The sequence below is a fragment of the Amblyraja radiata genome, chromosome 12 (assembly GCF_010909765.2).
Source record: "Amblyraja radiata isolate CabotCenter1 chromosome 12, sAmbRad1.1.pri, whole genome shotgun sequence".
Taxonomy (NCBI): domain Eukaryota; kingdom Metazoa; phylum Chordata; class Chondrichthyes; order Rajiformes; family Rajidae; genus Amblyraja; species Amblyraja radiata.
In genome coordinates, this window is record NC_045967.1 from 16,307,732 (window position 1) to 16,333,333 (window position 25,602).

General features: G+C 38.4%; 1 protein-coding gene across 5 annotated transcripts in view; it reads right to left on the reverse strand.

The window, feature by feature from the left end:
- The window catches only part of fmr1 (FMRP translational regulator 1), a 69,339-nt gene that overhangs the window by 15,919 nt on the left and 27,818 nt on the right, over positions 1-25,602 (reverse strand). For all 5 annotated transcript variants that reach the window (XM_033030288.1, XM_033030290.1, XM_033030291.1 and 2 more), the window contains exons 8-10: positions 19,843-20,013; positions 5,856-5,934; positions 5,651-5,760 (exon numbers count right to left, since the gene is read on the reverse strand). In XM_033030288.1, the coding sequence (XP_032886179.1) occupies positions 5,651-5,760; positions 5,856-5,934; positions 19,843-20,013 (360 nt within the window). The remainder of the gene's footprint in view (positions 1-5,650; positions 5,761-5,855; positions 5,935-19,842; positions 20,014-25,602) is intronic.

Below are 25,602 nucleotides of genomic sequence, written 5' to 3' on the forward strand. Positions count from 1 at the left end.
AGGGAAAAAAAGAAGAGGGCAATAGTAATTGGGGACTCTATTGTTAGGGGGTCGGATAGGCGTTTCTGTGGACGCAGTCGGGAGACCAGGATGGTGGTCTGCCTCCCTGGTGCCAAGGTCTCGGACGTGTCGCAACGCATCCAAGATATCCTGAAATCAGAGGGAGAGGAGCCTGAGGTCGTGGTACATATTGGTACAAATGACATAGGTAGAAAAAGTGAAGAGGTCTTGAAGGGAGGATTTAGGGTGTTGGGAGGAGAGTTAAGGAAAAGGACCAAAAAGGTAGCAATCTCAGGATTACTGCCTGTACCACGCGACAGTGAGAGTAAGAATGGAGCGAGGTGGAGGATAAATGCGTGGCTGAAAGACTGGTGCAGAGGGCAGGGATTCAAGTTTCTGGATCATTGGGACTTCTTTTGGGGAAGGTGGGACCTGTACAGAGAGGATGGGTTGCACTTGAACCCGAGGGGGACCAACATCCTGGCGGGGAAATTTGCAAAGGTCACTGGGGAGACTTTAAACTAGAATGGTTGGGGCGAGGGACTCAAATAGAGAAAGCTAGTAGACCAAATGGGAGGCAGGAAGCAGAAAAGGGAAGCACTCGGACACAAGAGGAAAAAGAAAAAAAAGGAAATAAACAGAGAAGAAGAGACGGGGGGTTTCTTAAATGTGCATATTTTAATGCTAGGAGCATTGTAAGAAAGGTGGATGGGCTTAGAGTCTGGATAGACACATGGAAGTATGATGTTGTGGCGATCAGTGAAACATGGTTGCAGGAGGGCTGTGATTGGAAACTAAATATTCCAGGATTTCGTTGCTTCAGGTGTGATAGAATTGGAGGGGCAAGAGGTGGTGGTGTTGCATTGCTAGTCAGGGAAGATATTGCAGCAGTGCTTTGGAAGGATAGATTGGAGGGCTCATCTAGGGAGGCTAGGGAAGCGGAAAATCAAAATGTGACAGGAGGATCCAGAATGTGTGAAGATAAAGCTCTAGATGTAAAAGGGGCAAAAACGGAAAGGAAGGGTAGTAAAAATCATCTGAAAGTGCTTTATCTAAATGCACGGAGTATTCGAAATAAGATAAATGAATTAACGGTGCAATTAAGTATATATGGTTATGATATCGTGGCCATTACGGAGACATGGCTGCAAGGGGATCAGGACTGGGAGTTAAATATAGAGGGGTACTCGACAATTAGAAAAGATAGACAGGAAAGAAAGGGAGGAGGGGTGGCCCTTTTAATAAGGGAGGGAATAACGGCAATAGAGAGGAAGGATATTGCGTTGAAGGATCAGGATAGTGAAACAGCTTGGGTACAGATAGAGAATAACAAGGGGAAAAAAACACTAGTGGGTGTAATTTATAGACCTCCAAATAGCTGTGACGCTGTTAGTCAGAACATAAATCTGCAAATAGTTGACGCATGTAAAAAGGGAACTGCTGTAATCATGGGGGACTTCAATTTTCATATTAATTGGGCAAACCAAACTGGGCAGGGTAGACTAGAGGAAGAGTTTATAGAATGTATTAGAGACGGGTTCCTAGAACAGTATGTCACAGAACCGACAAGGGGGGAGGCAATCTTGGATCTGGTCCTGTGTAATGAAGCAGGATTGATTAAAAATGTCATAGTTAGGGACTCGTTGGGAACAAGTGACCACAATATGGTCGAATTCCATATTCAAATAGAAGGGGAGCAGGTTGAAACTCAGGCTAGGGTGCTTAGTCTAAATAAGGGGGATTATGAAGGTATGAGGACTGAGCTGATCAAAGTTGACTGGGATAGCAGACTCAAGAATAAGACGGTACATGAGCAGTGGTGTACGTTTAAGGATCTACTGTATAACCTTCAAGAAAAATTTATTCCTATGAAGAAAAAAAGGGGTAAGGGTAAGAACAGTCAGCCATGGCTCAGTAAAACTATAAAGGATAGTATTCGGCTGAAGGCAAGGGCATATAAGGTAGCCAGAGATAGTGGGAGGGTAGAGGATTGGGAAGCATTTAAAGGTCAGCAAAAAATAACTATGAGATTAATTAAGACGGGGAAAATAGACTATGAAAGGAATTTAGCGAACAACATAAAAACTAATAGTAAGAGTTTTTATAGCTATATAAAAAGAAAAAGGGTGGCTAAGGTGAACGTTGGTCCATTGGAGGGTGAGACTGGAGAGTTGTTGGTGGGGAACATGGAAATGGCAAAGGCATTAAACGAGTATTTTGTATCAGTCTTCACCATAGAAGACACAAAAAATATTCCAACGCTGGATAAACAGGGGGCGGTAGGAATGGAGGAGCTAAATACTATTAAGATCACCAAGGAGGTGGTATTAGGGAAATTAATGAGACTGAAGGAGGATAAATCCCCTGGGCCTGATGGATTACATCCAAGGGTCTTGAGGGAGATAGCGGTGGGGATTGTGGATGCATTGGTGATAATTTTCCAAAACTCCCTGGAGGCAGGAACGGTCCCAGTGGATTGGAAAATGGCCAATGTAACACCTATATTTAAAAAAGGAAGTAGACAGAAGGCGGGTAACTATAGACCGGTTAGTCTAACATCGGTGGTGGGTAAAATGTTAGAGACAATTATTAAAGAAACACTAACGGGGCACTTGGATAAACATGACTTCATCGGACAGAACCAGCATGGTTTTGTGAAGGGGAAATCCTGTTTAACGAATCTGCTCGAATTCTTTGAGGAAGTAACAACCCGGGTGGATAAAGGGGAACCGGTGGATGTGGTATACTTGGACTTCCAAAAGGCTTTTGACAAGGTGCCACATAAGAGACTATTGCTAAAAATAAAAAATTATGGGATTGGGGGTAATATATTAGCATGGGTAGAGGATTGGCTGACAAATAGGAAGCAGAGAGTGGGGATAAATGGTTCATACTTGGGATGGCAACCGGTAACTAGCGGGGTTCCGCAAGGGTCGGTGCTGGGACCCCAGTTGTTCACAATTTATATAAATGATTTGGAGGAGGGAACCAAGTGTAATATATCAAAATTTGCGGACGATACAAAAATGGGAGGAAAAGTTGGGGATGAGGAGGATAGGAAGAGTCTGCAAATGGATATAGATAAGCTAGGTGAGTGGGCAACAACTTGGCAGATGAAATTTAATACTAATAAATGTGAAGTCATTCACTTTGGGAAAAAAATGATAGGGCAAGTTATTTTCTAAATGAGGAGGAGCTGCGTTGTAATGCAACGCAAAGGGATCTAGGGGTATTAGTACATGAATCACTAAAAGTCAGTATGCAGGTGCAGCAAGCAATCAGGAAGGCCAATGGAGTTTTGGCCTTTATTGCTAGGGGGATTGAGTATAAAAACACGGAGGTCTTGCTGCAGCTGTACACAGTATTAGTGAGACCACATTTGGAATACTGTGTACAGTTCTGGGGTCCATACTTAAGGAAGGATGTACTAGCCCTGGAGGCAGTGCAGCGAAGGTTTACAAGATTAATTCCTGCAATGAGGGGATTGACATATGAGGAAAGGTTAAGTAAGCTGGAGCTCTACTCTTTGGAGTTTAGGAGAATGAGAGGCGATCTCATTGAAACATATAAGATCGTGAGGGGCCTTGATCGGGTGGATGCACCGAGGATGTTCCCAATGATCGGGGAAACTAGAACTAGGGGACATAGTTGCAGAATAAGGGGGGGCTCTTTTAAAACTGAGATGAGGAAGAACTTCTTCACCAAGAGGGTGGTTAATTTATGGAATTCACTGCCCCAGGGAGCAGTGGAAGCAGAAACGTTAAATATATTTAAGTCTAAAATAGATGTTTTTTTAGCTGCCAAGGGGATAAGGGGCTACGGGGAGAGGGCAGGGATATGGACCTAGGTATGGTTAGTATAGTAAGACCTGAGTGATCTCCTGGACAAGTGTCGATCGCCTGGTTTGGGGTCGGAGAGGAATTTCCCGGATTTTTTCCCCCGAATTGGACCTGGGTTTTTATCCGGTTTTTTGCCTCCCCCAGGAGATCACGCGGTTCTTGGGGTGGAGAGGGGTGATAGCGGTATAAAGGGGAGGGTAGTGTCTTGTGTTCTGTGTCTTGTGTCTACTGTTTGTGGGTAAGTGTGTCTGTTTAGTGTTCAGCCATGAGCGAATGGCGGTGCGGGCTCGACGGACCTGGTGGTCTACTCTCGCACCTACTTTCTATGTTTCTATGATACCAAGATAGGGGGTGTTGTGGATAATGAAGAGGATTTCCAAAGTCTACAGAGTGATTTAGGCCATTTGGAAGAATAGTCTTAGTGAAACATTTTAACTCGGTTGGATCCTGCAATTAATTGGCTGTGTTGAGGAAAGATCAAATTGACACTGGACTGGAGTTCAGAAGGACAAGAAGACACTGAGGAAATGTGTTCTGAAGGGCTTGCCACGAGAGATGCTGAGAGGGTGTTTTCCTTCATAACATGGGGACAGAGTTTCAAAGGGGTAATTTACTTGAGAAAGAGACAAGGGGGGCTGTAAATCTTTGAAATTATATATTTCAGTGAGCTGTGGAAGATGAATCATGGAATATATTCAAGGACAAAAAACAAAACATTTTTGATTTGTCCAGGGTTGTATTATTAGAAAAGTATAGCCGAGATTAAGGCCAGCACCGTTCCAGTGCCAGAGATCTAGGTTTAATCCAGATCACGGGTGAAGTCTGTACAGAATTTTTACATTCTACTGTGACCACTTGGATTTTCTCTGGGTGCTCGGGTTTCTTCCGACACTCCAAAGATGTACAGGTTAATTGGTTTCCGTAAATTATATTTGTCCCTAGTGTGTAGGATAGTGTTTATGTACAGGGTAATTGCCGGTTGGCATTGGTGGGCCGAAGGGTCTGTTTCCACACTATAGATTGGCCATGACCTATTTGAATACTGGAGCAGGTTTGAAGGCAATTTCCCTTACTCCCGCTCCTTTAGATCTTTCGCACCTGGGCAACTGAGTTTTCAATGACGAGAGAAAAATGTTAAATAAAACCACAAAAATGGATGCTGAAAATACAGCATTTGAACAGAAGAAAATGTTAACATTCTAGGATCACGACTATTTATCAGAACTGTATAAAAGTTCTGAGCTCTATGCAGAGATTCAGCCAGAAAGGCATTAGAAGAGTGAAGTCAAAGAAAATAGGTGCAGGAGGAGGCCATTCGGCCCTTCAAGCCAGCACCGCTTCAAGTCAGGAGAGAACGAAATAAAAAATGAGGGTATTAGCATGGATGAACTAAGGCAGGAATTAAAAATATTGTTGTGGTAACGACACAGGTGTAAATGAAGCTTCCCTGGGTCAAATGCAACACCATGTTGGAAATAATAAACAAAGATGTCAGTTCTGACAGCAGATAGCAGGCAAAAAGTGGCGTAACCTCTTTCTTCAGGAAAGAGTGTGATTTGATGTATTAGAAATTATGGGCTTAGTTTACCACTTTGGGGATAGAGGGCAACATTGAAGTCCTTGATACTGAACCACTGGGAAAAGCAGTCTTCAATTGTATTGGACCTTGAGGAAATAATATCTGCTGTCTCATTGCTGGAGGGGACAGATTCCACAGTGTATTTGAACTAGGGTATCATACATACTTTGGATATATTTTTTCTCAATAACATGCTGCAGTGTTATTAGGCATTGAACATAGCACAACATACCTCTTCCCGTGGAATCTTCTTATCGCCATCTCCTTCAATTCTCACTCGGACAACTCCAGATTTGTCGACAATTTCTTGTATGAGCTTTCCATTTTTGCCTATTACCTTTCCTGGAAAGGAATGTATTGCATAGATATTAGGAGCCACCAAATCAGATTATACAAGCTTAATAAATGAATATTTGTTTTATAAATGATAGTCTTACCTACAAGGTTCCTCGGTACTTGTACAGAGTCTTCTGTAAATTCGAGATAATTCCTGGCCTGCTTGACTGCTTCTTGGTCCTATAAATCAGATTGATATTAAAGGAAGAATGTCGCCTAGAGAAAACATTAATTTCAACTAAATTAATGACATTAATGATACTATTTCTGTATAAAGCTAAACTGCAAACCTACTTGTATTGGATTTACTTGCTATTTTTGTCTACTGAATGAACCTTAGAACGATTACAGCACGGAAAGCAGCCATTTGACCCGTCAAGTCTATGCTTTCCCCCTGCAAGAACAATCCAATAATTTGCATTCTCCATTGGCCCAAGTTAAGTTAAAGAACAACTTCTTCCTATCAACCATCACACTCTTGAACCACCCTGCACAACCCTAAATACAATCCTACCATGGACTTTGAATAAGGTTGCACAATTTCATTTGGCTTGCACTATTATGGTCTGATTTACGAAGTGTAACTGATAATTGTTGTTTAATTGTGCTGTTGTTGCGTTTAATGCGACTGTAAAACTGCAGCAAGCAAGAATTTAATTGTTCCGACCCTGGTACATATTATAATTAAACACGCCCGACTCTTCAGAATCACACAATTCACTTGAAGTTAAACCAACCTTTTATAGATTCAACATAACCATTCTATGAGTCTATCTATAAAGGCTAGCATCGTATCTGCTTTAAAAAATATATTTGTCATAATCAGCACTCGTCACAATACATACACATACACAAACACCCAGGTGTCCATATATTAGTACAATTCATAAGAATTGTACTCAGTAAATTCCATGCATGCGCAAAAGGTTGACAAAAATTGTGCCTGCCCAAATCTTCCAGCCTTGTGAATTCCGTAACTACACTCCATTATTGTTTATTATATTTCCCCACCTGAACATTCTGAAATCGTGCTCTTGGACCCTGGTTCGCCATTCTTATGTGGAAAAAAATCTGTGTTCCTAGTTTGGTCTTTGGGGAACATGAACACACATCTTCCTTTTCCCCCCCCGGGAAAAAAAAGATGTTCATGGCATTTCTGACGTCAAGGTAATGATGGCATGATCTTTCTTTCAGCATAAAAGTTTATAAACCCAGATGAGATTCGAAAAATAAATCAATTCTACAGCATACACACAAATATGCGAAAGAGCCCAAGAATAAAATGGTCTGACCGCATGCAGAATGTTTATGTTTATTCAGAACAGAGGGGACCTTACTCTTTCTTCCACATAGTATAATGCCAAACCACTCGCCTTGGTGGGGTGAAGATAGTAGGCTTTAAATTAGATCAATTGACTGCCAGGCTGCAAATCATCCTTAGTTGAAATATCAATGTAGAATTGGGTGCAAGTACACAACATGCAAATATGAATTATAAACTCCTCAGGTTAACAAAATCCAAGACTGAGAAGACATTCAAAAGGCTTTAAATGCATTGGTGTTTAGCCAAATGAATATCAGTTTAGCAATTTGTCTAGTACCTTCCTAGGAGATGCCTATGAATCTCTTGAAAAGGCTAGTTATAAAATGTAAATAAAGGATTCTTCGTCTCCACATAAATGTCAATCCACTGACAATCCATGCAGAGTTGGATAAACATTCACTTAGTTAAAAGCTTAGGTAAGAAGCTTATGCAAAGCATTCACGCAACACAATGCATATGGCAGAAATAAAAACAAAATTGCTGGAACCAATCTGAAAGTCAGATAACATGTGTGAAAGAAGGCTCAAAGAATAATTCTTGACCTGAAATATTAACTCTTGTTTCTCTTTCCAGGGATGCTGCTTGACCCCCTGGTCATTTATAACATTTCCTGGTTATATTTTATATTTGCAGATTATCATCTGCAGTTTAAAAAAAAATTAGTTAAGGCACAGCTCATCAATTATTTAAAAACGTTCATTCTCTCATGGTCACTAACTTGTATCACATTGTGATTTACGTATAAATGGTAATTAATTGCCAGGAAGTGCCAAATTTGAGAACGATATGCATCCTAGTGGCTGCCTTTTTACGGCATTGACTCTTGACTCTTCATTACATGTTTGGCACACAAAGCTTAATAGCAGTGATGAATCCCTGCTTTCATTACATTTAAGAAAGAACTGTAGATGCTGGAAAAATTGAAGGTAGACAAAAAGCTGGAGAAACTCAGCGGGTGAGGCAGTAACTATGGAGCGAAGCCATTCCATCGCTCCATAGATGTTGTCTCACCCGCTGAGTTTCTCCAACTTTGTCTACCTGCTTTCATTACTGTTGGTTACTGGATCTCTTACACTCTTTCCACCTGCCTCCTTAGGCCATAGTTTATTTGGACCTTAGCCTCAGATGATGGTAGATCTGCTTTTCTCAGAGTCTTTTCCTCTAACCCAAAGAATGCTTACGATTTATTAGCTATCGAGCTCACCTTTGGGCATTGTGGTAGAGAGCACATTTACAGGTGCTAATTATACTCCTGCCTTTGGCTGGAAGCCATCACTTCAGCCATAAGATGTGGATTGACCACAATGGTTTTGGTGAGCACTTTGATATTGATTTTCCAGTTGCAGCATTTCATTATGTCGGGGTCAGATGAATGGAGGCGACAGCGTGGATCTGACAGTGGTTGGTTTTGCTGTCACTGGCATCCACCATGGCACAAGACATGCCCATGTACTCAAAGAGCATTAGCTGCCAAACAGTGGATCACAAGACCGTATACTTGTTTCTCTTGACAAAAGGTGCTGGTTATGATAATGCTGTGTTTTCAGCATTATGGTTGGAGGAGAACTCCACTGGAATTAGTTTTCCTTTCTCCTTTGCTGTCTTTCTACAGTTTTCCTCGGGGGATAAGCTTTGGGACATTGGGACATCGGTCATGTTCCATCACCAAACCAATCTCAGCACAAGACTGTCATTGAATTAACCCTCTTCTCATTCTTCCTCTTTGCAATACTTGAAGCTCATCTCACAACAAGCTCTCTGCTGGTGTGAAACTGTTCAGCCTTATCACCACCACTTCAGAATCAAGCTTACACCACCTTAGTCAATGAGATAAAGCATGTAGATAGCTTGATCTTGTATAGAGCTCAAAAATCATCCCCGATTCCTTCAGCAAAATGTAAAAGGGAATGGGCTTTATACTAACCTCCCCACCACACAATACTGCTTCCCTCTCCAATTAATCATCACTTTGACGAGGCCCTGGTCAACAAGGATGTCACCGATAGCTATATCAGCAAAGACATATAACTGTACAAATGAATCTGTGCAGGGATGATTATCTGTTGCATGGATGTTGGTGGCTCGATCTGTTGCACTTGTTCCATTCACCATGTCTTCTTTAGGATATGATGCTTCTGTTGGACCTCGGCATCCACTGCAGTGCATTAGCAGAGCTTGAATGGCAAGACCAAAAATCACCTCCAAGCTCATGATCCACAAGCAGCAATGATTGCTCCCCTCTCGGCAGAGATGTCCAGACACATCAAAGCACAAATTCAGTTTCGAAAATCTTCCAAATCCGATGGGAGGTCAGGTGAATCAATTACATTACCCTCTTCCAGGCCACCAACTCCAGCCTCAAGATTCTGATTGTTTAACTAGCTGAGATGTAAAGTCACTTTGTCTTCAGAACTGACGCAAAACTCCCAAAATAAGCAATTGACAACAAGCTCTCTTGAGCTAAAGGATATCTTCAGGAAGGTGAAAACAAGCCTCAAAGCCAGCCTTAAGGGCAGCATCTGGTAGAGCTACTGTCTCTCAATGCCAGAGACTCGGATTTGATCCCGACCCTGGGTGCTGACTTCTGCGTGGGGTTTGGATATTCTGCCTTTGACTGCATGGGTTTCCTTTGGTTACGCCCATTTCCTCCCACACCCCAAAACGTGGGGTTTTGCAGGTTAATTAGTCTCTGTAAATTTCCTCTAATGTATAGGGAGTGGATGATAAAGTGGGGTAACATAGAACTAGTATGAACAGGTGAACTAGTGTGAACAGCTGATCGATGGTTGGCATGGTGAGCCGAAGGGCCAGTGTTACTTCTCTCTCCAAACTATAACTAAACTAAGGCTTCCTTGTAGAAATGTCACCACCAAGGAATCATTGGGTCATAAACCTGGGAGAAAATTCTGAGAAAGCTCCAGACACAGAGCATATCCTGTAAGAACACATGCAAGCCAATGGTAAATGGCAAAAAAAAGAGCACAAATACAAAACAACCAACCAACTTGGTTTTATGTGATTCTGATACCTGCCCATCTGGATTAGAGTTTGCAGATCCCATATATTAATCATCACAGAATTGAAAGGAAGCAAAATATTCTTGAGACTGAAGCACTGAATAAAATTCAACAAGCTAGGATCATGCTTCACAATATAGGCAACTTCAATTGACAAAGAGCACAATTGTCTGAATGGAAGAATAAACAAAATTCCACACCAAGTTTAATCCAATCGGGTGACACATGGAATTGAATTTCAAAGCTGTTTTCACAAAAGATTCAGATATTCTACCTCAAGGGAGGAAGTCTTAAATGGTGCATTTAGTACACCCCAAAGCTGCATTATGCTGTTTCAAAACTGCACTCTGGAAAAATTGGGTCAACAACATTCAATAACAAGATTTTTAAGAGGTCACCAGTGCAAACAAGGTATGTCTAGATATTAATCCAGTGATTAAAATGAACATTTTTCTGTTTATCTTTTCTTATCCCCGTATATCTACTGAATATTCCTCAGGCAATTTAGTTGCATTGATAAAATAAAAATATAAATGGTACAAAGTACAAAAAAAGACAAGCAGTATTATAATAAAAAATTACCCTCTCAAACATGTTGTGGGAGGCGTGGTGAATATTTCTGCCATTTTGATTGGCATGAAAAAGAACAAACAGCTTTGGACATTGCATGTCAGCTCATTAGACATTACCTATGCTTTCAAATAGTACTTTAAAATCTTTAGGTTCTACCTTTACAGGCAAGACCAGATCATTGTTTCATACTTTACCTCATGATGAAACTTTTTTTCATCTCTGGCCATTGTCTAACCATCTGCCTGTTTTGTTTTCTATTTGTTTCCTAGAAATTAATCCGATTTTTTACCTCAACTAAACCCCTCGTCTCGACTAAACTTCGCCTCACACTTTTTTAACTCAACATTTATTGACATAACAAAACACACATACAGACCAAAAACCTCGCCTCGACTAAACCTCCCACCTCTCACATAATTCCCACATCGACTAATCGCCGCCTCTCTCCCGCTCCGGCGGGGATGGGCTGTGGCCGCCGTGGGCGGGTCTCGGGCTTGACTTCAACGCGCGTGCGCCCCTCCCATCGGCTCACTCAGCCAATGCGCCTGTGCTGCCCCCCCCCCTGGTTGGAGCCGTTCCAATCACGCAAGGCGCCGCCAACAGCGCGGGGGCCATAAATAGCGGAAGCGGGAGGGAGGCACGGATTAGGTGTGGTGGAGTTTAGTCGTGAGGTGGGAGGTTTAGTTAAATTGAGGTAGGGGTTAAGGTGTCAGGTGAGTTGTGAGATTTATTTGAGGGGCGAGGTTTAGTGAGGTACGGTTTAGTCGAGGTGAGGTTTAGGTGTGAGAAGTTTGGTAGTGAGGTATCATCGAGGTGAGGGGTTTAGTAAGGCGAGGGGTTTAGTCGAGGTGTAGGTGTGTAGGTGAGGGGAAGTGAGCGTAGGTGAGGTGAGGAGAAGTGGGTGTCAGAGGTCAGGAATGGAGACCGAGGTGCTGAGGAGGAGACGAGACCACTGCCTTCTGTGGCAGAGAATTCCATAAATTCACAACTCTGGGTGAAAACGTTTTTTTCTCATCTCAGTGCTAGGCAAAGAGACATTTCAGGTAACATATTTTTTGTCAAGATTTTTTTTAGCTGTATGAGGCCATTTATTGAAACATAAGATTATTAAGGGTTTGGACACACTAGAGGCAGGAAACATGTTTTCAATGCTGGGAGAGTCCAGAACCAGGGGCCACAGTTTAAGAATAAGGGTGGGCCATTTAGAGATGAGGAAATATTTTTTCACAGCGAGTTGTGAATCTGTGGAATTCTCTGCTACAGAAGGCAATGGAGGCCAATTCTCTGGAGGCTGTCAAGAGAGAGATATAGCTCTTAAAGATAGCAGAGTCAAGGGATATGGGAAGAAGGTAGGATGGGGTACGGATTGTGATCAGCCATGATCACAGTGAATGGCGGTGCTGGCTCGAAGGGCCGAATGGCCTACTCCTGTTGGCTATTTCATGAAATATCTTTTGGAGGTTATTTTGCTGCTTATGTGCTAGAAAAATTCTAAGTTTCTGTTATGAAAACTACCAGCAGAAAGCTTGAGAATCATTTTCAATATATTGAAAATGCAGGAGCTTCAGGGGACGTTGACCCCGGAACGCCCACCGGGGCGCTGCCCCTGGACTCCGCTGGGGTCCTAGCCAGCCCCCCAGCCAATACTTCCAACTTTTTTTCTGGAAGTTAATATCATGCTTAGTCCACATTGCTTAAAAATGTTGGGTCTACTGTATGAGAAGAGATTTTTAAAAAATAATAATATTAATAGTGTAATTCAATACAAAATAATTGTTAAAATAAAAATTAAAAGGTTATTAAAGTAACATGTAGGCTAGCCTTAAACGAAAAAATGTTCAAATTAAGGATGTTTCATTCTAAATATATTTAATATATAATTATAAATAATTTAAAACACTATTAACATTTATGACAGAAATTAATAACAACCCCATTGAAGAAGATAACAGTGGTTAGCCAGACCTCGTTGCTGATTGCGAAGTGGCCCCCATAACAGTTCAAGCTTCAGGGCCCCAAAAATGTAGGTCCGCCACTGCTCTTATGTACCTGCGCATAATGCATATCCCTCCATTCCCTGCAAATCCATATGCCCATCAAAAAAGCCTCTTAAATGCCACTATTGCATCAGCCACAACCACCAACCCTGGCAGCGTTTTCCAGGCACTCACCCTCTGTGTAAAAAAAGTTGCCCACATATCTTGTTTAAACTTTGCCCCTCACCTTATGGAGAGGCTATGCCCATTGGTACTTAATTTTTCCAGCTTGGGTAAAAAGTTCTAACCATCTACCCTATCTATGTCGCTCATAATTTTACATACTTCTATCAGGGCAGCACGGTGAAGAAGCAGCAGAGTTATTGCCTTACACCGCCAGAGACCCGGGTTCGATCCTGACTGGGTGCTGTCTATATTGAGTTTGTATGTTCTCCCCGTCGCCACGTGGGTTTTTTCGGTGTTCTGGTTTCCTCCCACACTCCAAAGACGTACAGGTTTGTATGTTTTTTTTATTTTTTTTTAAATAATATTTTTATTAGAAGTAGACATATTATAAAATATAGTTACATATTATAGTAAAAAAACTTTTCATACACATCAGTCATACATTATTAACATTTTCAATTGTCGATTATTTCTGCTTCTAGTGTTTTTTTTTATATAGATAGAAAAAGAGCGAAAGAGAGAAAAAAGTTACAAATATCAAAAAAACAGAATAGGTGGAATGGATTACTTATAATACGTCATTGGAGATAGGTTCGTAGATTATAAAGTATAACTTCTCATCTACTCCTGAGTTCAAGTTTCAGTTGGGTTTTCGTGCGGGACCAGTCTATCCCTTCAGATAATTAATGAATGGAGCCCATATTTTAACAAAGAGTTCTTGTTTGTCCATTAAGACAACTCCGACATTTCCACAATCCGCATTTTCATTGTGGGGGTTACAGGGCCTTTCCAAAATTTTAATATTAATTTTTTCCCGGTTATTATACTGTAGTCGAGGACATTTCTTTGGCTTGTTGTGAGTGTTAAACTTTGTTCTGATATTCCAGGTATTATTAATTTTGAGTCTGGATCCAGTTTAGTATTAATAACTTCTGAAATTATTTCAAAAATATCAATCCAGAAATGTTTAATTTTTGTACAATTTGCAAACGTGTGTGTTAAATTAGCCTCTAGATGTAGACATTTATCACAAATAGGAGAGATATGTGGGAAGATTCTATTTAGTTTTATTTTGGAGTAGTGTAATCTATGTAAGACTTTAAATTGTATTAAAGCATGTCTGGCATTTAATGAGCATTGATGTATATGTTGTAAACTTTCGTCCCACATATCTTTCGTTATAGGATGACCTAATTCATTTTCCCATGTGTATCTATATGGTTCCATCGGTGGTACCTCGTTGTTTAGGAGGGTGTTATAAATATAAGCTATTAATTTTTCAGTAAGGATGCTTGTTCAAACATTCATCAAGGATTTCTGGTTCCCTAGTCCTGTAGACTTGTGTATTAGATTTAACATAATCTCTAATTTGTAGATATCTGAAGAAATTATTTGAGTGCAGTCCATGATTCTGTTGTAACTCTTGAAATGAAAGAAAAGTGCCTTTCCCCATAAAGATGTCCAATCTTTTTAATTCCATAATTTTTCCATTGTGTGAAACCCTTATCGAATAAAGATGGCTTGAATAAAGGATTATTTACAATGGGAAGGCATAGTGGTATATTATTCAATTTTAAAGCTTTAAAAAAAAAATTGTTTCCAAATTCGTATTCCACTATGTATTATGGGGTTTTCCTTATAGGTTTTTTTGTGGGAGCAAATATAATCGGACCAATTTCAAAAGGTAAACAGTCTTCCTTTTCCATCCTTAACCAATCTGGTTGTTGATCCATTTCTTCCAGCCAGAAATTCATGTTTTTTAATATGGACTGCCCAGAAATAAAACAAGAAATTTGGCAAAGCCAAACCTCCATTTATCTTTGACTTACATAAATGTTTTTTACTTATTCTATGATTCTTATAATCCCAAATAAAACTTGTAACAATGGAATCGACTTTTTTGAAAAAGGTTTTGGGATATATATTGGGATTAATTGAAATAGGTACAGTAGTTGCGGTAAGATCATTTTTAAAGCATTAATTCTACCAAGCATTGAAATGGGAAGTGTTTTCCAGTAATATTCTTGTGTAGTTTATTCAGTAAGGGTGGAAAATTTAGTTTAAATAAAGAGGTATATGTCTTAGTTACGTAGATTCCTAAGTATTTAAGTTTATCTTTAACTATTTTAAAAGGGGATTGTTATAATGTATGTAAATTGAGTTTTGTTATTGGCATGATTTCACTTTTATTCCAATTAATTCTATATCCTGAAAACTGACCAAATTGAGTTATTAAATTTAATAGATTTGGAATACTAGTTTCTAACTTTGTAATATATATTAGTACATCATCTGCATATAAAGAAATTTTATTCCTTGCGTCTCTAGTGTTGTATCCGTATATTCCTGGATGGGTTCTAACGCTTTCTGCTAATGGTTCAATTGCAAGAGCAAATAATAGTGGGGATAGTGAACATCCTTGTCTACAACCTCTAGAGAGATTAAATTTAGTTGATAACATTTGGTTTGTTGATAACATTTGGTTTGTTAATATTCTAGCTGTTGGATTAGAGTATAACAATTTAACCCATGTACAGTACTTCTCTCCCAATTGAAATGTTTCCATCACCGAAATTAAATATGGCCATTCTACCTGATCAAATGCTTTTTCAGCATCTAACAAAATAATTGCTAGATCTACATTAGGAATTCTATTGGAGTATATAATATTGAATAGTCTTCTCAGATTATAAAACGAGTAACGTTTTGGAATAAAACCTGTTTGGTCGGGGTGTATTAATTTGTTAATCACTAAGCTCAATCTATGAGATAGAATTTTAGTTAATATTTTCTGATCAGTATTTAAGAGGGATGTTGCTCTATATGAACCTGGGTCTTCAAGATCCTTATCCGTTTTTGGTATGAGTATGATTGTAGATTTATTTAGTTTCTGGGAGTTTCTGTTGAATGTAAGCATATTTGTAGTGTCTGTAGGCGTGGTGAAACCAGATCATAATTTTTTAAATAAAATTCAGAACTTAGACCACCAGGATCTGCAGCCTTTCCGTTTTTTAAAGATTTAATTGACTTTGATGTCTTTTATCGTAATTTCAGCACCTAGTGACTCTCTCTTTCTGATCTAAACCCACAAGATTACATTTCTGTAGAAATGTTTCCATTCCTGCTGATGTTTCTGTCATTTTAGATGAGTACAATTTTTGATAGTATTGTAAAAATCTATCATTAATATCTTTAGGCAGTGTTAATGTTTCTCCCTTGTCTGTTCTAATTTTGTAAATTGTTTTTTCCCCGTCCAGTTTACGAAGTTGTCGTTGTTGAATAGTTACGAAATGTTACGAAGTTGAATAGTTTTTGTGGTTTATCACCAAATTCAAAATTTAATTGTTTTGTATGTTGATAAAGTTTTATAACTTGGTCTGAGTATATCTTGTTTAACTTATATTTCAGTACTGCAATTTTATTGTGTTTTATCATGGATGGTGCTGCTGCATTTTCTATGTCTAATTGCCTTATTTCCATTTCCAATTTCTGTTGTTTGGCCCTATTCTCTTTGTTAAGAAATGATTGGGAAAAGATTAATGCTCCTCGCACAAATGCTTTAAATGTTTCCCAAAGAAGGGAAGCAGAGGTTTCAGGGCTATCATTAGCCTCAAAAAACATATTAATCTGTTTTACGAGGTATTCATTACATAACTTTTCTTTTAAGATTTGGGGATTAAGTCTCCATTGTGACGGTCTCGGCCATTCCGTTTAGTTTAATCATAAATGTTAGTGGAGCATGGTCTGAGATTATGATATTGCGAGTTATAGGTAAATGGGATAAGTTTTGAGTCTACTAAAAAATAGTCTATCCTTGAGTAAGTTTTATGCACTGGTGAGTAAAATGAATATTCTCGACCCGATGGGTTTTCAATTCTCCAAACATCCTTAATGTTGGTAGTATTAATATATGAGTTTAGAAATTCACTTGATTGAGATTTTAGTTTTCTTTGAGTTGATGATCTATCCAAATAAGCATCCAATGTGCAATTTAAGTCTCCACCGATTATTAAGTTTTGTTGTGTACATTCCGGGATATTGTTAAGTATTCTCTTAAAAAAACAGGGGGCTATCAAAATTTGGTCCATACACATTAAGGAGAGTCACTTTTTTTGAGTATAACTCCCCTATTATTACAATATATCTGCCTTCAATATCTTCTATCGTTGATATATGTTTAAAGAGTATACCTTTACGAATTAATATTGCAACCCCTCTAGATTTGTGAGAATGAGGAGTGGTACGCTTTAGCAATCCATTTTGCTTTCAATCTATGTTGTGCTTCCTTTTTAAGATGTTTTTCCTGGAGAAATATTATATCTGTTTTCAATGATTTTAAATGAGCTAACACTTTGCCTCTCTTGATAGGTTCATTAATTCCCTTAACATTCCAGCTACAGAATTTAATTCCATCACCCCCAATTTTCCTATTCACGTCTTGCATCTTGTGATTAGAGTGGTCTATGTTAGAGCAGATGGCTCAGCACACTCAACCCTACCTTATACTCGAACATCAGGTAGATGAATTTTAAGTCTCGTCTGTTTTCCATCCGAACATATCTCCGTAAATAAAATATGTAATTCCATTCCAGATACAAAATATAATATAATATAAGATAGAAAAGGTAAGAAAAAATTGTATTAGTAACGTGTAAAAGGTTGAGAAAGAAAAAAACTACAACTACGATTAGTGCAGTTAGTGATAGCAACCCTAATGTGGCTAAGCATCTGAGGACTTCCGTAGCTTTTGGTAAAAAAAAAATTACTAGCTCCATACTTTCCTTAAAAGAAAAGTTTCAAATTCAATTAAAACAATTTATGGGGGGGGAGGGAAATAATGGTTATATTCCATTAATGATATGATTATTAGTCTCAAATTGAAATGTTAGTCTCCTATAACATAAAAATTTGTCAAAGAATAATCAAAATCAAAAATATCAGAGAACCTCTATAATTTTTTATTAATACAATACCTGAATCACACTTTACTTATATTTCATACTTTTAGTTAATTCTTAGTTGATCCAGTTAACAATAATTAGTATTAATTAGTATTCATGATTATTAATAGTGGTTAGAAATTAGTACTAAAATGTAAGTATTATATATCAGTAGCAAGATATTTGCCCAATTCTTATTGCAGATTTTGGGCAGCTCTTAAGTATAATAGTGGTTAGCCAGACCTCGTTGCTGATTGCGAAGGGGCCCCCATAACAGTTCAAGCTTCAGGGCCCCAAAAATGTAGGTCCACCACTGCTCTTATGTACCTGCACATAATGCATATCCCTCCATTCCCTTAAATGCCACTATTGCATCAGCCACAACCACCAACCCTGGCAGCGCTTTCCAGGCACTCACCCTCTGTGTAAAACAAGTTGCCCACATATCTTGTTTAAACTTTGCCCCTCACCTTATGGAGAGGCTATGCCCATTGGTACTTAATTTTTCCAGCTTGGGTAAAAAGTTCTGACCATCTACCCTATCTATGTCGCTCATAATTTTACATACTTCTATCAGGGCAGCACGGTGAAGAAGCAGCAGAGTTATTGCTTTACACCGCCAGAGACCCGGGTTCGATCCTGACTGGGTGCTGTCTATATGGAGTTTGTATGTTCTCCCCGTCGCCACGTGGGTTTTTTCGGTGTTCTGGTTTCCTCCTACACTCCAAAGACGCACAGGTTTGTATGTTAATTGGCTTCGGTAAAAATTGTAAATTGGCCCTAGGGTGTGGGGTAGTGCTAGTATATGGGGATTGCTGGTCAGCACGGACTCGGTGGGCCGAAGGCCTGTTTCCACGCTGTATCTCTAAAACTAAAGTCCTCTTGCAACCTCTGGCGTTCGAGTAAACAGTGAAGAAATCAATAATATGCCTTAATAAGTAGGAATGCAATCATTACTTAATATTCGGACTCGATAAATCACACTTCATGTTAATAATAATAATAATGGATGGGATTTATATAGCGCCTTTCTAATACTCAAGGCGCTTTACATCGCATTATTCATTCACTCCTCAGTCACACTCGGTGGTGGTGAGCTACTTCTGTAGCCACAGCTGCCCTGGGGCAGACTGACGGAAGCGTGGCTGCCAATCTGCGCCTACGGCCCCTCCGACCACCACCAATCACTCACACACATTCACACACAGGCAAAGGTGGGTGAAGTGTCTTGCCCAAGGACACAACAACAGTATGCACTCCAAGCGGGATTCGAACCGACTACCTTCCGGTTGCCACACATATGGTATAATATATGGTTTAAATAGACTGCAACACGGAAATAGGCTCCCCATGGTGTAATATGGGCATTGGACACTAGAAGGCGCCTACTTTTTCGAACACTTTTTCTAATTAGTTTAATTAATTAATGTGCAACTTTTGGCACTGACGAGTTATGACTTCCTTCTCAATAAAATGTTATCTAAATCTGTGCAAAATTTCATGTAGCTCCGAGACATGGGTTACGAAAGTTGATATCTGGACATATTTGTGATGCTCAGCCATTAGAAAAGCCAGAGTTGGATATATAGTTTGAATAAAACTTCACTGCTCTCATAGTTTTTAAATAATGACAAAGTATCCTGCTATACAGAATTCTAAAGTTTCACCATCTCCAGTGATAATTTCCTCTAATCCTCATCTGATCATTCTTTAGCAGAGAAAATGACCTTTCAGTTTCTACCTTTTAGCTTCCAAACTTTTACACCCTTCATCTGAACACTGGACAACATAGCAGCCAGAAGAAAGGCCGCGACCCGAAAAGTCACCCATCCTTTTTCTCCAGAGATGCTTCCTGACCCGCTGATTTACTCCAGCACTTTGTGTCTATTTGCAGTTCCTTTCTACACACTGGACAATATAGTTTCAATATAGGTTCATAAAACCAAGAAACTCTAATATGTCTGCATTATTCTTTAATTGAAACCCTTGGAAAAACTCAGCTACACCCATTAAACATCCATATTATTAACATTAAACAGGCTTATTCTAAAATGTATTCTAAAAGAACCCACCTCACCGTAGATGTGGAAAGTGCAAGTCTCTTCATCCAGCTCAATAGCAGTAACACCTGACACTTTCCTTGCCTGTTGAATGTTGGCTCCATGCGTACCGATTGCAAGGCCCATGAGGTCTTCTCGTACTATGAACTGCTCATGGAAGCGCGAGGCAAGCTGCCGCGAACTCTGAAGGAAATTCGAACATGCACACAGATAGTATTAATGGAGACAGCAAATACACTGTGATACTTGGCAAATCTTAAAAGAACACATACTTTTAACTGAAGTGAGCTGTCATCAGTGGAAAAGGAATGATTTACATTTTGAACATATTTGCTCACTGCAAATTGCAAATCAAATTAAGCCCTTTTACCCACAGGTTAACTCTACATAATGCATATATATTCCATGAGTAACACTCAGTGAATATTCTGTGGGTCAGGAAACATGATAAACAAGGAAAAAATAAGAATAGGAGATAAATTCAGCTAGAAATACATAGACTGATGGGAAAGCTCTTTATAGATATTTGAAAAAGATAAAAAAGTGCTGGAGTCACTCAGCTGGTCAGGCAGCTTCTCGAGAGTACGTGGATAGACGCCAGTTTGGGTCAGGACCTTTCTTCAGAATGATAGGTCCCCACCTGAAGTCGCCTATCCATTCCCTCCACAGATAGCAATACACACTGATTACCTCTAGCATTTTGTGTTTTTACTCAAGATTCCAGCAGTTCCTTATGTTTTCAGTTGATATGGTCTGGGGAGTTACCAATGGAAAACACTGAAAGAACACGATCAACCTTCACGATAGAGGGTACAATTAATACATGAGAAATAGATGGAAAATGAGAAATGAAAGGAAGGGAGGAAACTGGAAAATTGCTGGAAGCTGGAAACTAGGGGGCCTGATGGACTTCATACTAAGATATCAAAAGAAATGGCTAGCTGCATTTATGATGGGATTGCTTTTACCTTCCATAATTCCTTAGATTTGGGGAACATTCTATTAGACTGAAGAGGGACAAATCTAAAGCCCTCATTCAAAGGCAGATAGAATGCAAGTAGCAGTAAGCTAGGGTAGACACAAAATGCTGGAGTAACTCAGCGGGTGAGTCAGCATCTCTGGAGAGAAGGAATAGATGACGTTTCGGGTCGAGACACTTCTTCAGACTGATGCAAGTAGTAAGCTAGTTAGCTGAACATCTATTTATAGGGAAAATGTTAGAAGCTATTCTTAATAAACTTGGTAGCAGAGCATTTACAACGATTTTAGGTAACCATACAAAGTCAACATTTTTTAATGAAAATAAAATTATGCTAAACCAATTTTTGTTTTGGAGTTATTTTAAAAGGTAGTTTATGTACTGTTCTTAGTTTTGCAAAAAGCATTTGATAAATGCTGCCTCAAACACTGCTGCAGAAAATAAAAGCTCATGGTATTAGAGGTAACATGCTGGCACGAAAAGAAGATTGAATGGCCAATAAGGAAACAGAGTAAGCATTAATAGGCATTTAACTGGTTGGCAAAACGTAATGAGTAATGTGCCCCAAGGATCATTGCTTGGCCCCAACTTCTTTCAATTTATGTAAATGAGTTGGATGAAAGGTGGGGAATTCAATTGTGAAGTCAACATCCCTTTGAATACAAAGGGATCCAAATATTTTAAACAAGTGAGCAATGATATGGAAAATAGAGGGAAATGCATTCAAATATGAAATCATCCAAAGGATGGAATGAGTGCACCAGTATATATCTTAAGTATCTGAACTTGGACTTGAACCAACAACTTCTGATTCAATGGGAGAGTGTATCACTGACTAAATTACTTGGTCAAATTGAATTTGCTTTCATATGAACTAGAGCTGCAATTAAAATCTTATTTGCAGCAGTATTACAAGCACAGAATCAGACAACACCACATAACATAAATTATACAAGACAGCAAAAAGAAAGACTCACAAAAGCAAGATAATAGTGGAAAAACACAAGTAGAAAAGAAATCCATGGGAGTGTAATAGGTGGTCCACAGTATTCTGTGCTGGGGTAGGATTAAGGTTGTGCAGGTCAGTTCAAGAACTTGATGATTGCAGAAAGTAGCTGTTCCTGAACCTGATGGGGTGGGACAGGAGAGCAGTGGAGATAGTCAACAGCTTCAAATTCCTAAGCGTGCATATCTATAAAGATCAGTTCTGGCACAGCAATTTGAGGTGCTATCACAAAGAAAGGTCAACAACACCTCTACCTCCTCAGAAGATTGTGATTTTGATGTCACTCAATACTCAAACTTCTATAAGTGTACAGTAGAGAGAATACGAATTGGTTGCATCATAGCCTGGTTATGTAACTCAAATGCCCAGGAACGTAGGAGGCTGCAAAATGGTCGACATTCCAGACAAACCAGTCTGAAGAAGGGTACCAACCCAGAACATCACCCATCCTTTTTCTCCAGAGATGCTGCTTGACCCGCTGAATTACTCCAGAATTTATTTTTTTTAAATTTATTTATTAGAAGTAGACATATTATAAAATGTAGTTACATATTATAGTAAAAAAAAACTTTTCATATACATCAGTCATACATTATTAAAATTTTCCATGCACAATTACTTCTGCTTCTAGTGTTTTTATTTTTTATAGAAAGAGGGAAAAAGAGAGGGTAGAAAGTTACAAATAAAAAAGAAAGCAAAAAAAAAACACAACAGAAAAACAAGGGAGGTGGAATGGGTTACCTGTAATACATCAATGGAGATAGGTTCGTAGGTTATAAAGTATAGCTTTTCATCTATTCCTGAGTTCAAGTTTCAGCTGGGTCCTCGTGCTGAGCCAATCTATCCCTTCAGATAGTTAATGAATGGAGCCCAAATTTTATGGAAAAGATCTTGTTTGTCCATTAAGACAAGTCTAATTCTTTCTAAGTATAGGGTCTCCGACATTTCCGTAATCCACATTTTAATTGTGGGGGTTGTAGGGCCTTTCCAAAATTTTAATATTAATTTTTTTCCGGTTATTATACTGTAATTGAGGAAGTTTCTTTGGTTTGTTGTGAGTGTTAAGCTTTGTTCTGATATTCCAAGTATTATTAATTTTGTGTCTGGGTCCAGTTTTGTATTAATAACTTCTGAAGTTATTTCAAAAATATCAGTCCAGAAATGTTTAAGTTTTATACAGTTTGCAAACGTATGTGTTAAATTAGCCTCTAAATGTAGACATTTATCACAAATAGGAGAGATTTGTGGGAAGATTCTATTTAGTTTTATTTTAGAGAAGTGTAGTCTATGTAAGACCTTGAATTGTATTAAAGTATGTCTGGCATTTAATGAACATTGATGTATTTGTTGTAAACTTTCGTCCCACATATCTTTCGTGATAGGATGACCTATTTCATTTTCCCATTTGTATCTATATGGTTCGGTCGGTGGTACCTCGTTATTTAGTAGGGTGTTATAAATATAAGCTATTAGTTTTTCAGTATTAGGATGCTTGTTCAGACATTCATCAAGAATTTCTGATTCCCTATTCCTGTAAACTTGTGTATTAGATTTAACATAATTTCTAATTTGTAGATATCTGAAGAAATTATTTGAGTGCAGTCCATAATTCTGTTGTAACTCTTGAAATGAAAGAAAAGTACCTTTCCCATAAAGGTGTCCTATATTTTTGATTCCATAATTTTTCCATTGTGTGAAACCTTTGTCCATAAAGGATGATTTGAATAAAGGATTATTTACAATGGGAAGGCAGAGTGGTATATTATTCAATTTTAAATCTTTTTTTATTTGTTTCCAAATTCGTATTCCACTATGTATTATGGGGTTTTCTTTATAGGTTTTTTTGTGCAGTTTTGTGGGGGCAAATATGATCGGTCCAATTTCAAAAGGTAGACAGTCTTCCTTTTCCATCATTAGCCAATCTGGTTGTTGATCCATTTCTTCCAGCCAGAAATTCATGTTTTTAATATGGACTGCCCAAAAATAAAATAAGAAATTTGGCAAAGCCAGACCTCCATTTATCTTTGATTTACATAAATGTTTTTTACTTATTCTATGATTCTTATAATCCCAGGCAAAACTTGTAACAATGGAATCGACTTTTTTGAAAAAAGTTTTTGGGATATATATCGGAATTAATTGAAGTAGGTACAGCAGTTGCGGTAAAAAAATCATTTTTATAGCATTAATTCTCCCAAGCATAGAAATGGGGAGTGTTTTCCAGTATTGGATATTCTTATGTAGTTTATTCAGTAAGGGTGGGAAATTTAGTTTAAATAAAGAGGTATATGTCTTAGTTACATAGATTCCTAAGTATTTAAATTTATCTTTAACTAAAGGGGATTGTATGTAAATTGAATTTTGTTATTGGCATGATTTCGCTTTTATTCCAATTGATTCTATATCCCGAAAACTGACCAAATTGTGTTATTAGATTTAATAGGTTTGGAATACTAGTTTCTAATTTTGTAATATATATTAGTATATCATCTGCATATAAGGAGATTTTATTCCTTGTGTCTCTAGTATTGTATCCAAATATTCCTGGATGGTTTCTAACGCTTTCTGCTAGGGGTTCGATTGCAAGAGCAAATAATAGTGGGGATAGTGAGCATCCTTGTCTACAGCCTCTAGAGAGATTAAATTTAGTTGATAACATTTTGTTTGTTAATATTCTAGCTGTTGGATTAGAATATAACAATTTAACCCATGTACAGTACTTCTCTCCTAGTTGAAATTTTTCCATCACCGAAAATAAATATGACCATTCTACCTAGTCAAATGCTTTTTCAGCATCTAACGAGATAATTGCTAGCTCTGCGTTAGGGATTCTATTGGAGTATATAATATTAAATAATCTTCTCAGATTATAAAATGAATACCGTTTGGGGATAAACCCTGTTTGGTCGGGATGTATTAATTTGCTGATCACTAAGCTCAATCTATTAGATAGAATCTTAGTTAATATTTTCTGATCAGTATTTAAGAGGGCTATAGCTCTGTATGAACCTGGGTCTTCAAGATCCTTGTCTGTTTTTGGTATAAGTATGATTGTAGATTCATTTAGAGTTTCTGGGAGTTTCTGTTGAGTATAAGCGTATTTGTACATTGTCTGTAGGTGTGGGGAAAGCAAATGGGGAATTTTTTATAAAATTCCGAATTTAGACCATCGGGTCCTGCCGACTTTCCGTTTTTTAAGGACTTTATTGATTCTTCAATGTCTTTTATCGTAATTTCAGCCCCTAGCAATTCTCTCTCTTTCTGATCTAGACCCGCAAACTTACAATTCTGTAAAAATGTTTCCATTCCCGTTGATTGTTCTGTTATTTTAGATGAATACAATTTTTGGTAGTATTGTAGAAATCTATCATTAATATCTTTAGGCAGTGTTAATGTTTCTCCCTTATCTGTTCTAATTTTGTATATTGTTTTTTCCCCGTCCAATTTGCGAAGTTGACGCGCTAATAGTTTTTGTGGTTTGTCACCAAATTCAAAATTTAATTGTTTTGTATGTTGATAAAGTTTTATAACTTGGTCTGAATAAATCTTGTTTAATTTATATTTAAATACTGCAATTTTATTGTGTTTTATCGTGGATGGGGCTGCTGCATTTTCTGTGTCTAATTGCTTTATTTCCATTTGCAGTTTCTGTTGTTTGGCCCTTTTCTCTTTATTAAAAAATGATTGGGAAGAAATTAATGCTCCTCGTACAAATGCTTTAAATGTTTCCCAAAGAAGGGAGGCAGAGATTTCAGGGCTATCGTTAGCCTCAAAAAACATTTAAATC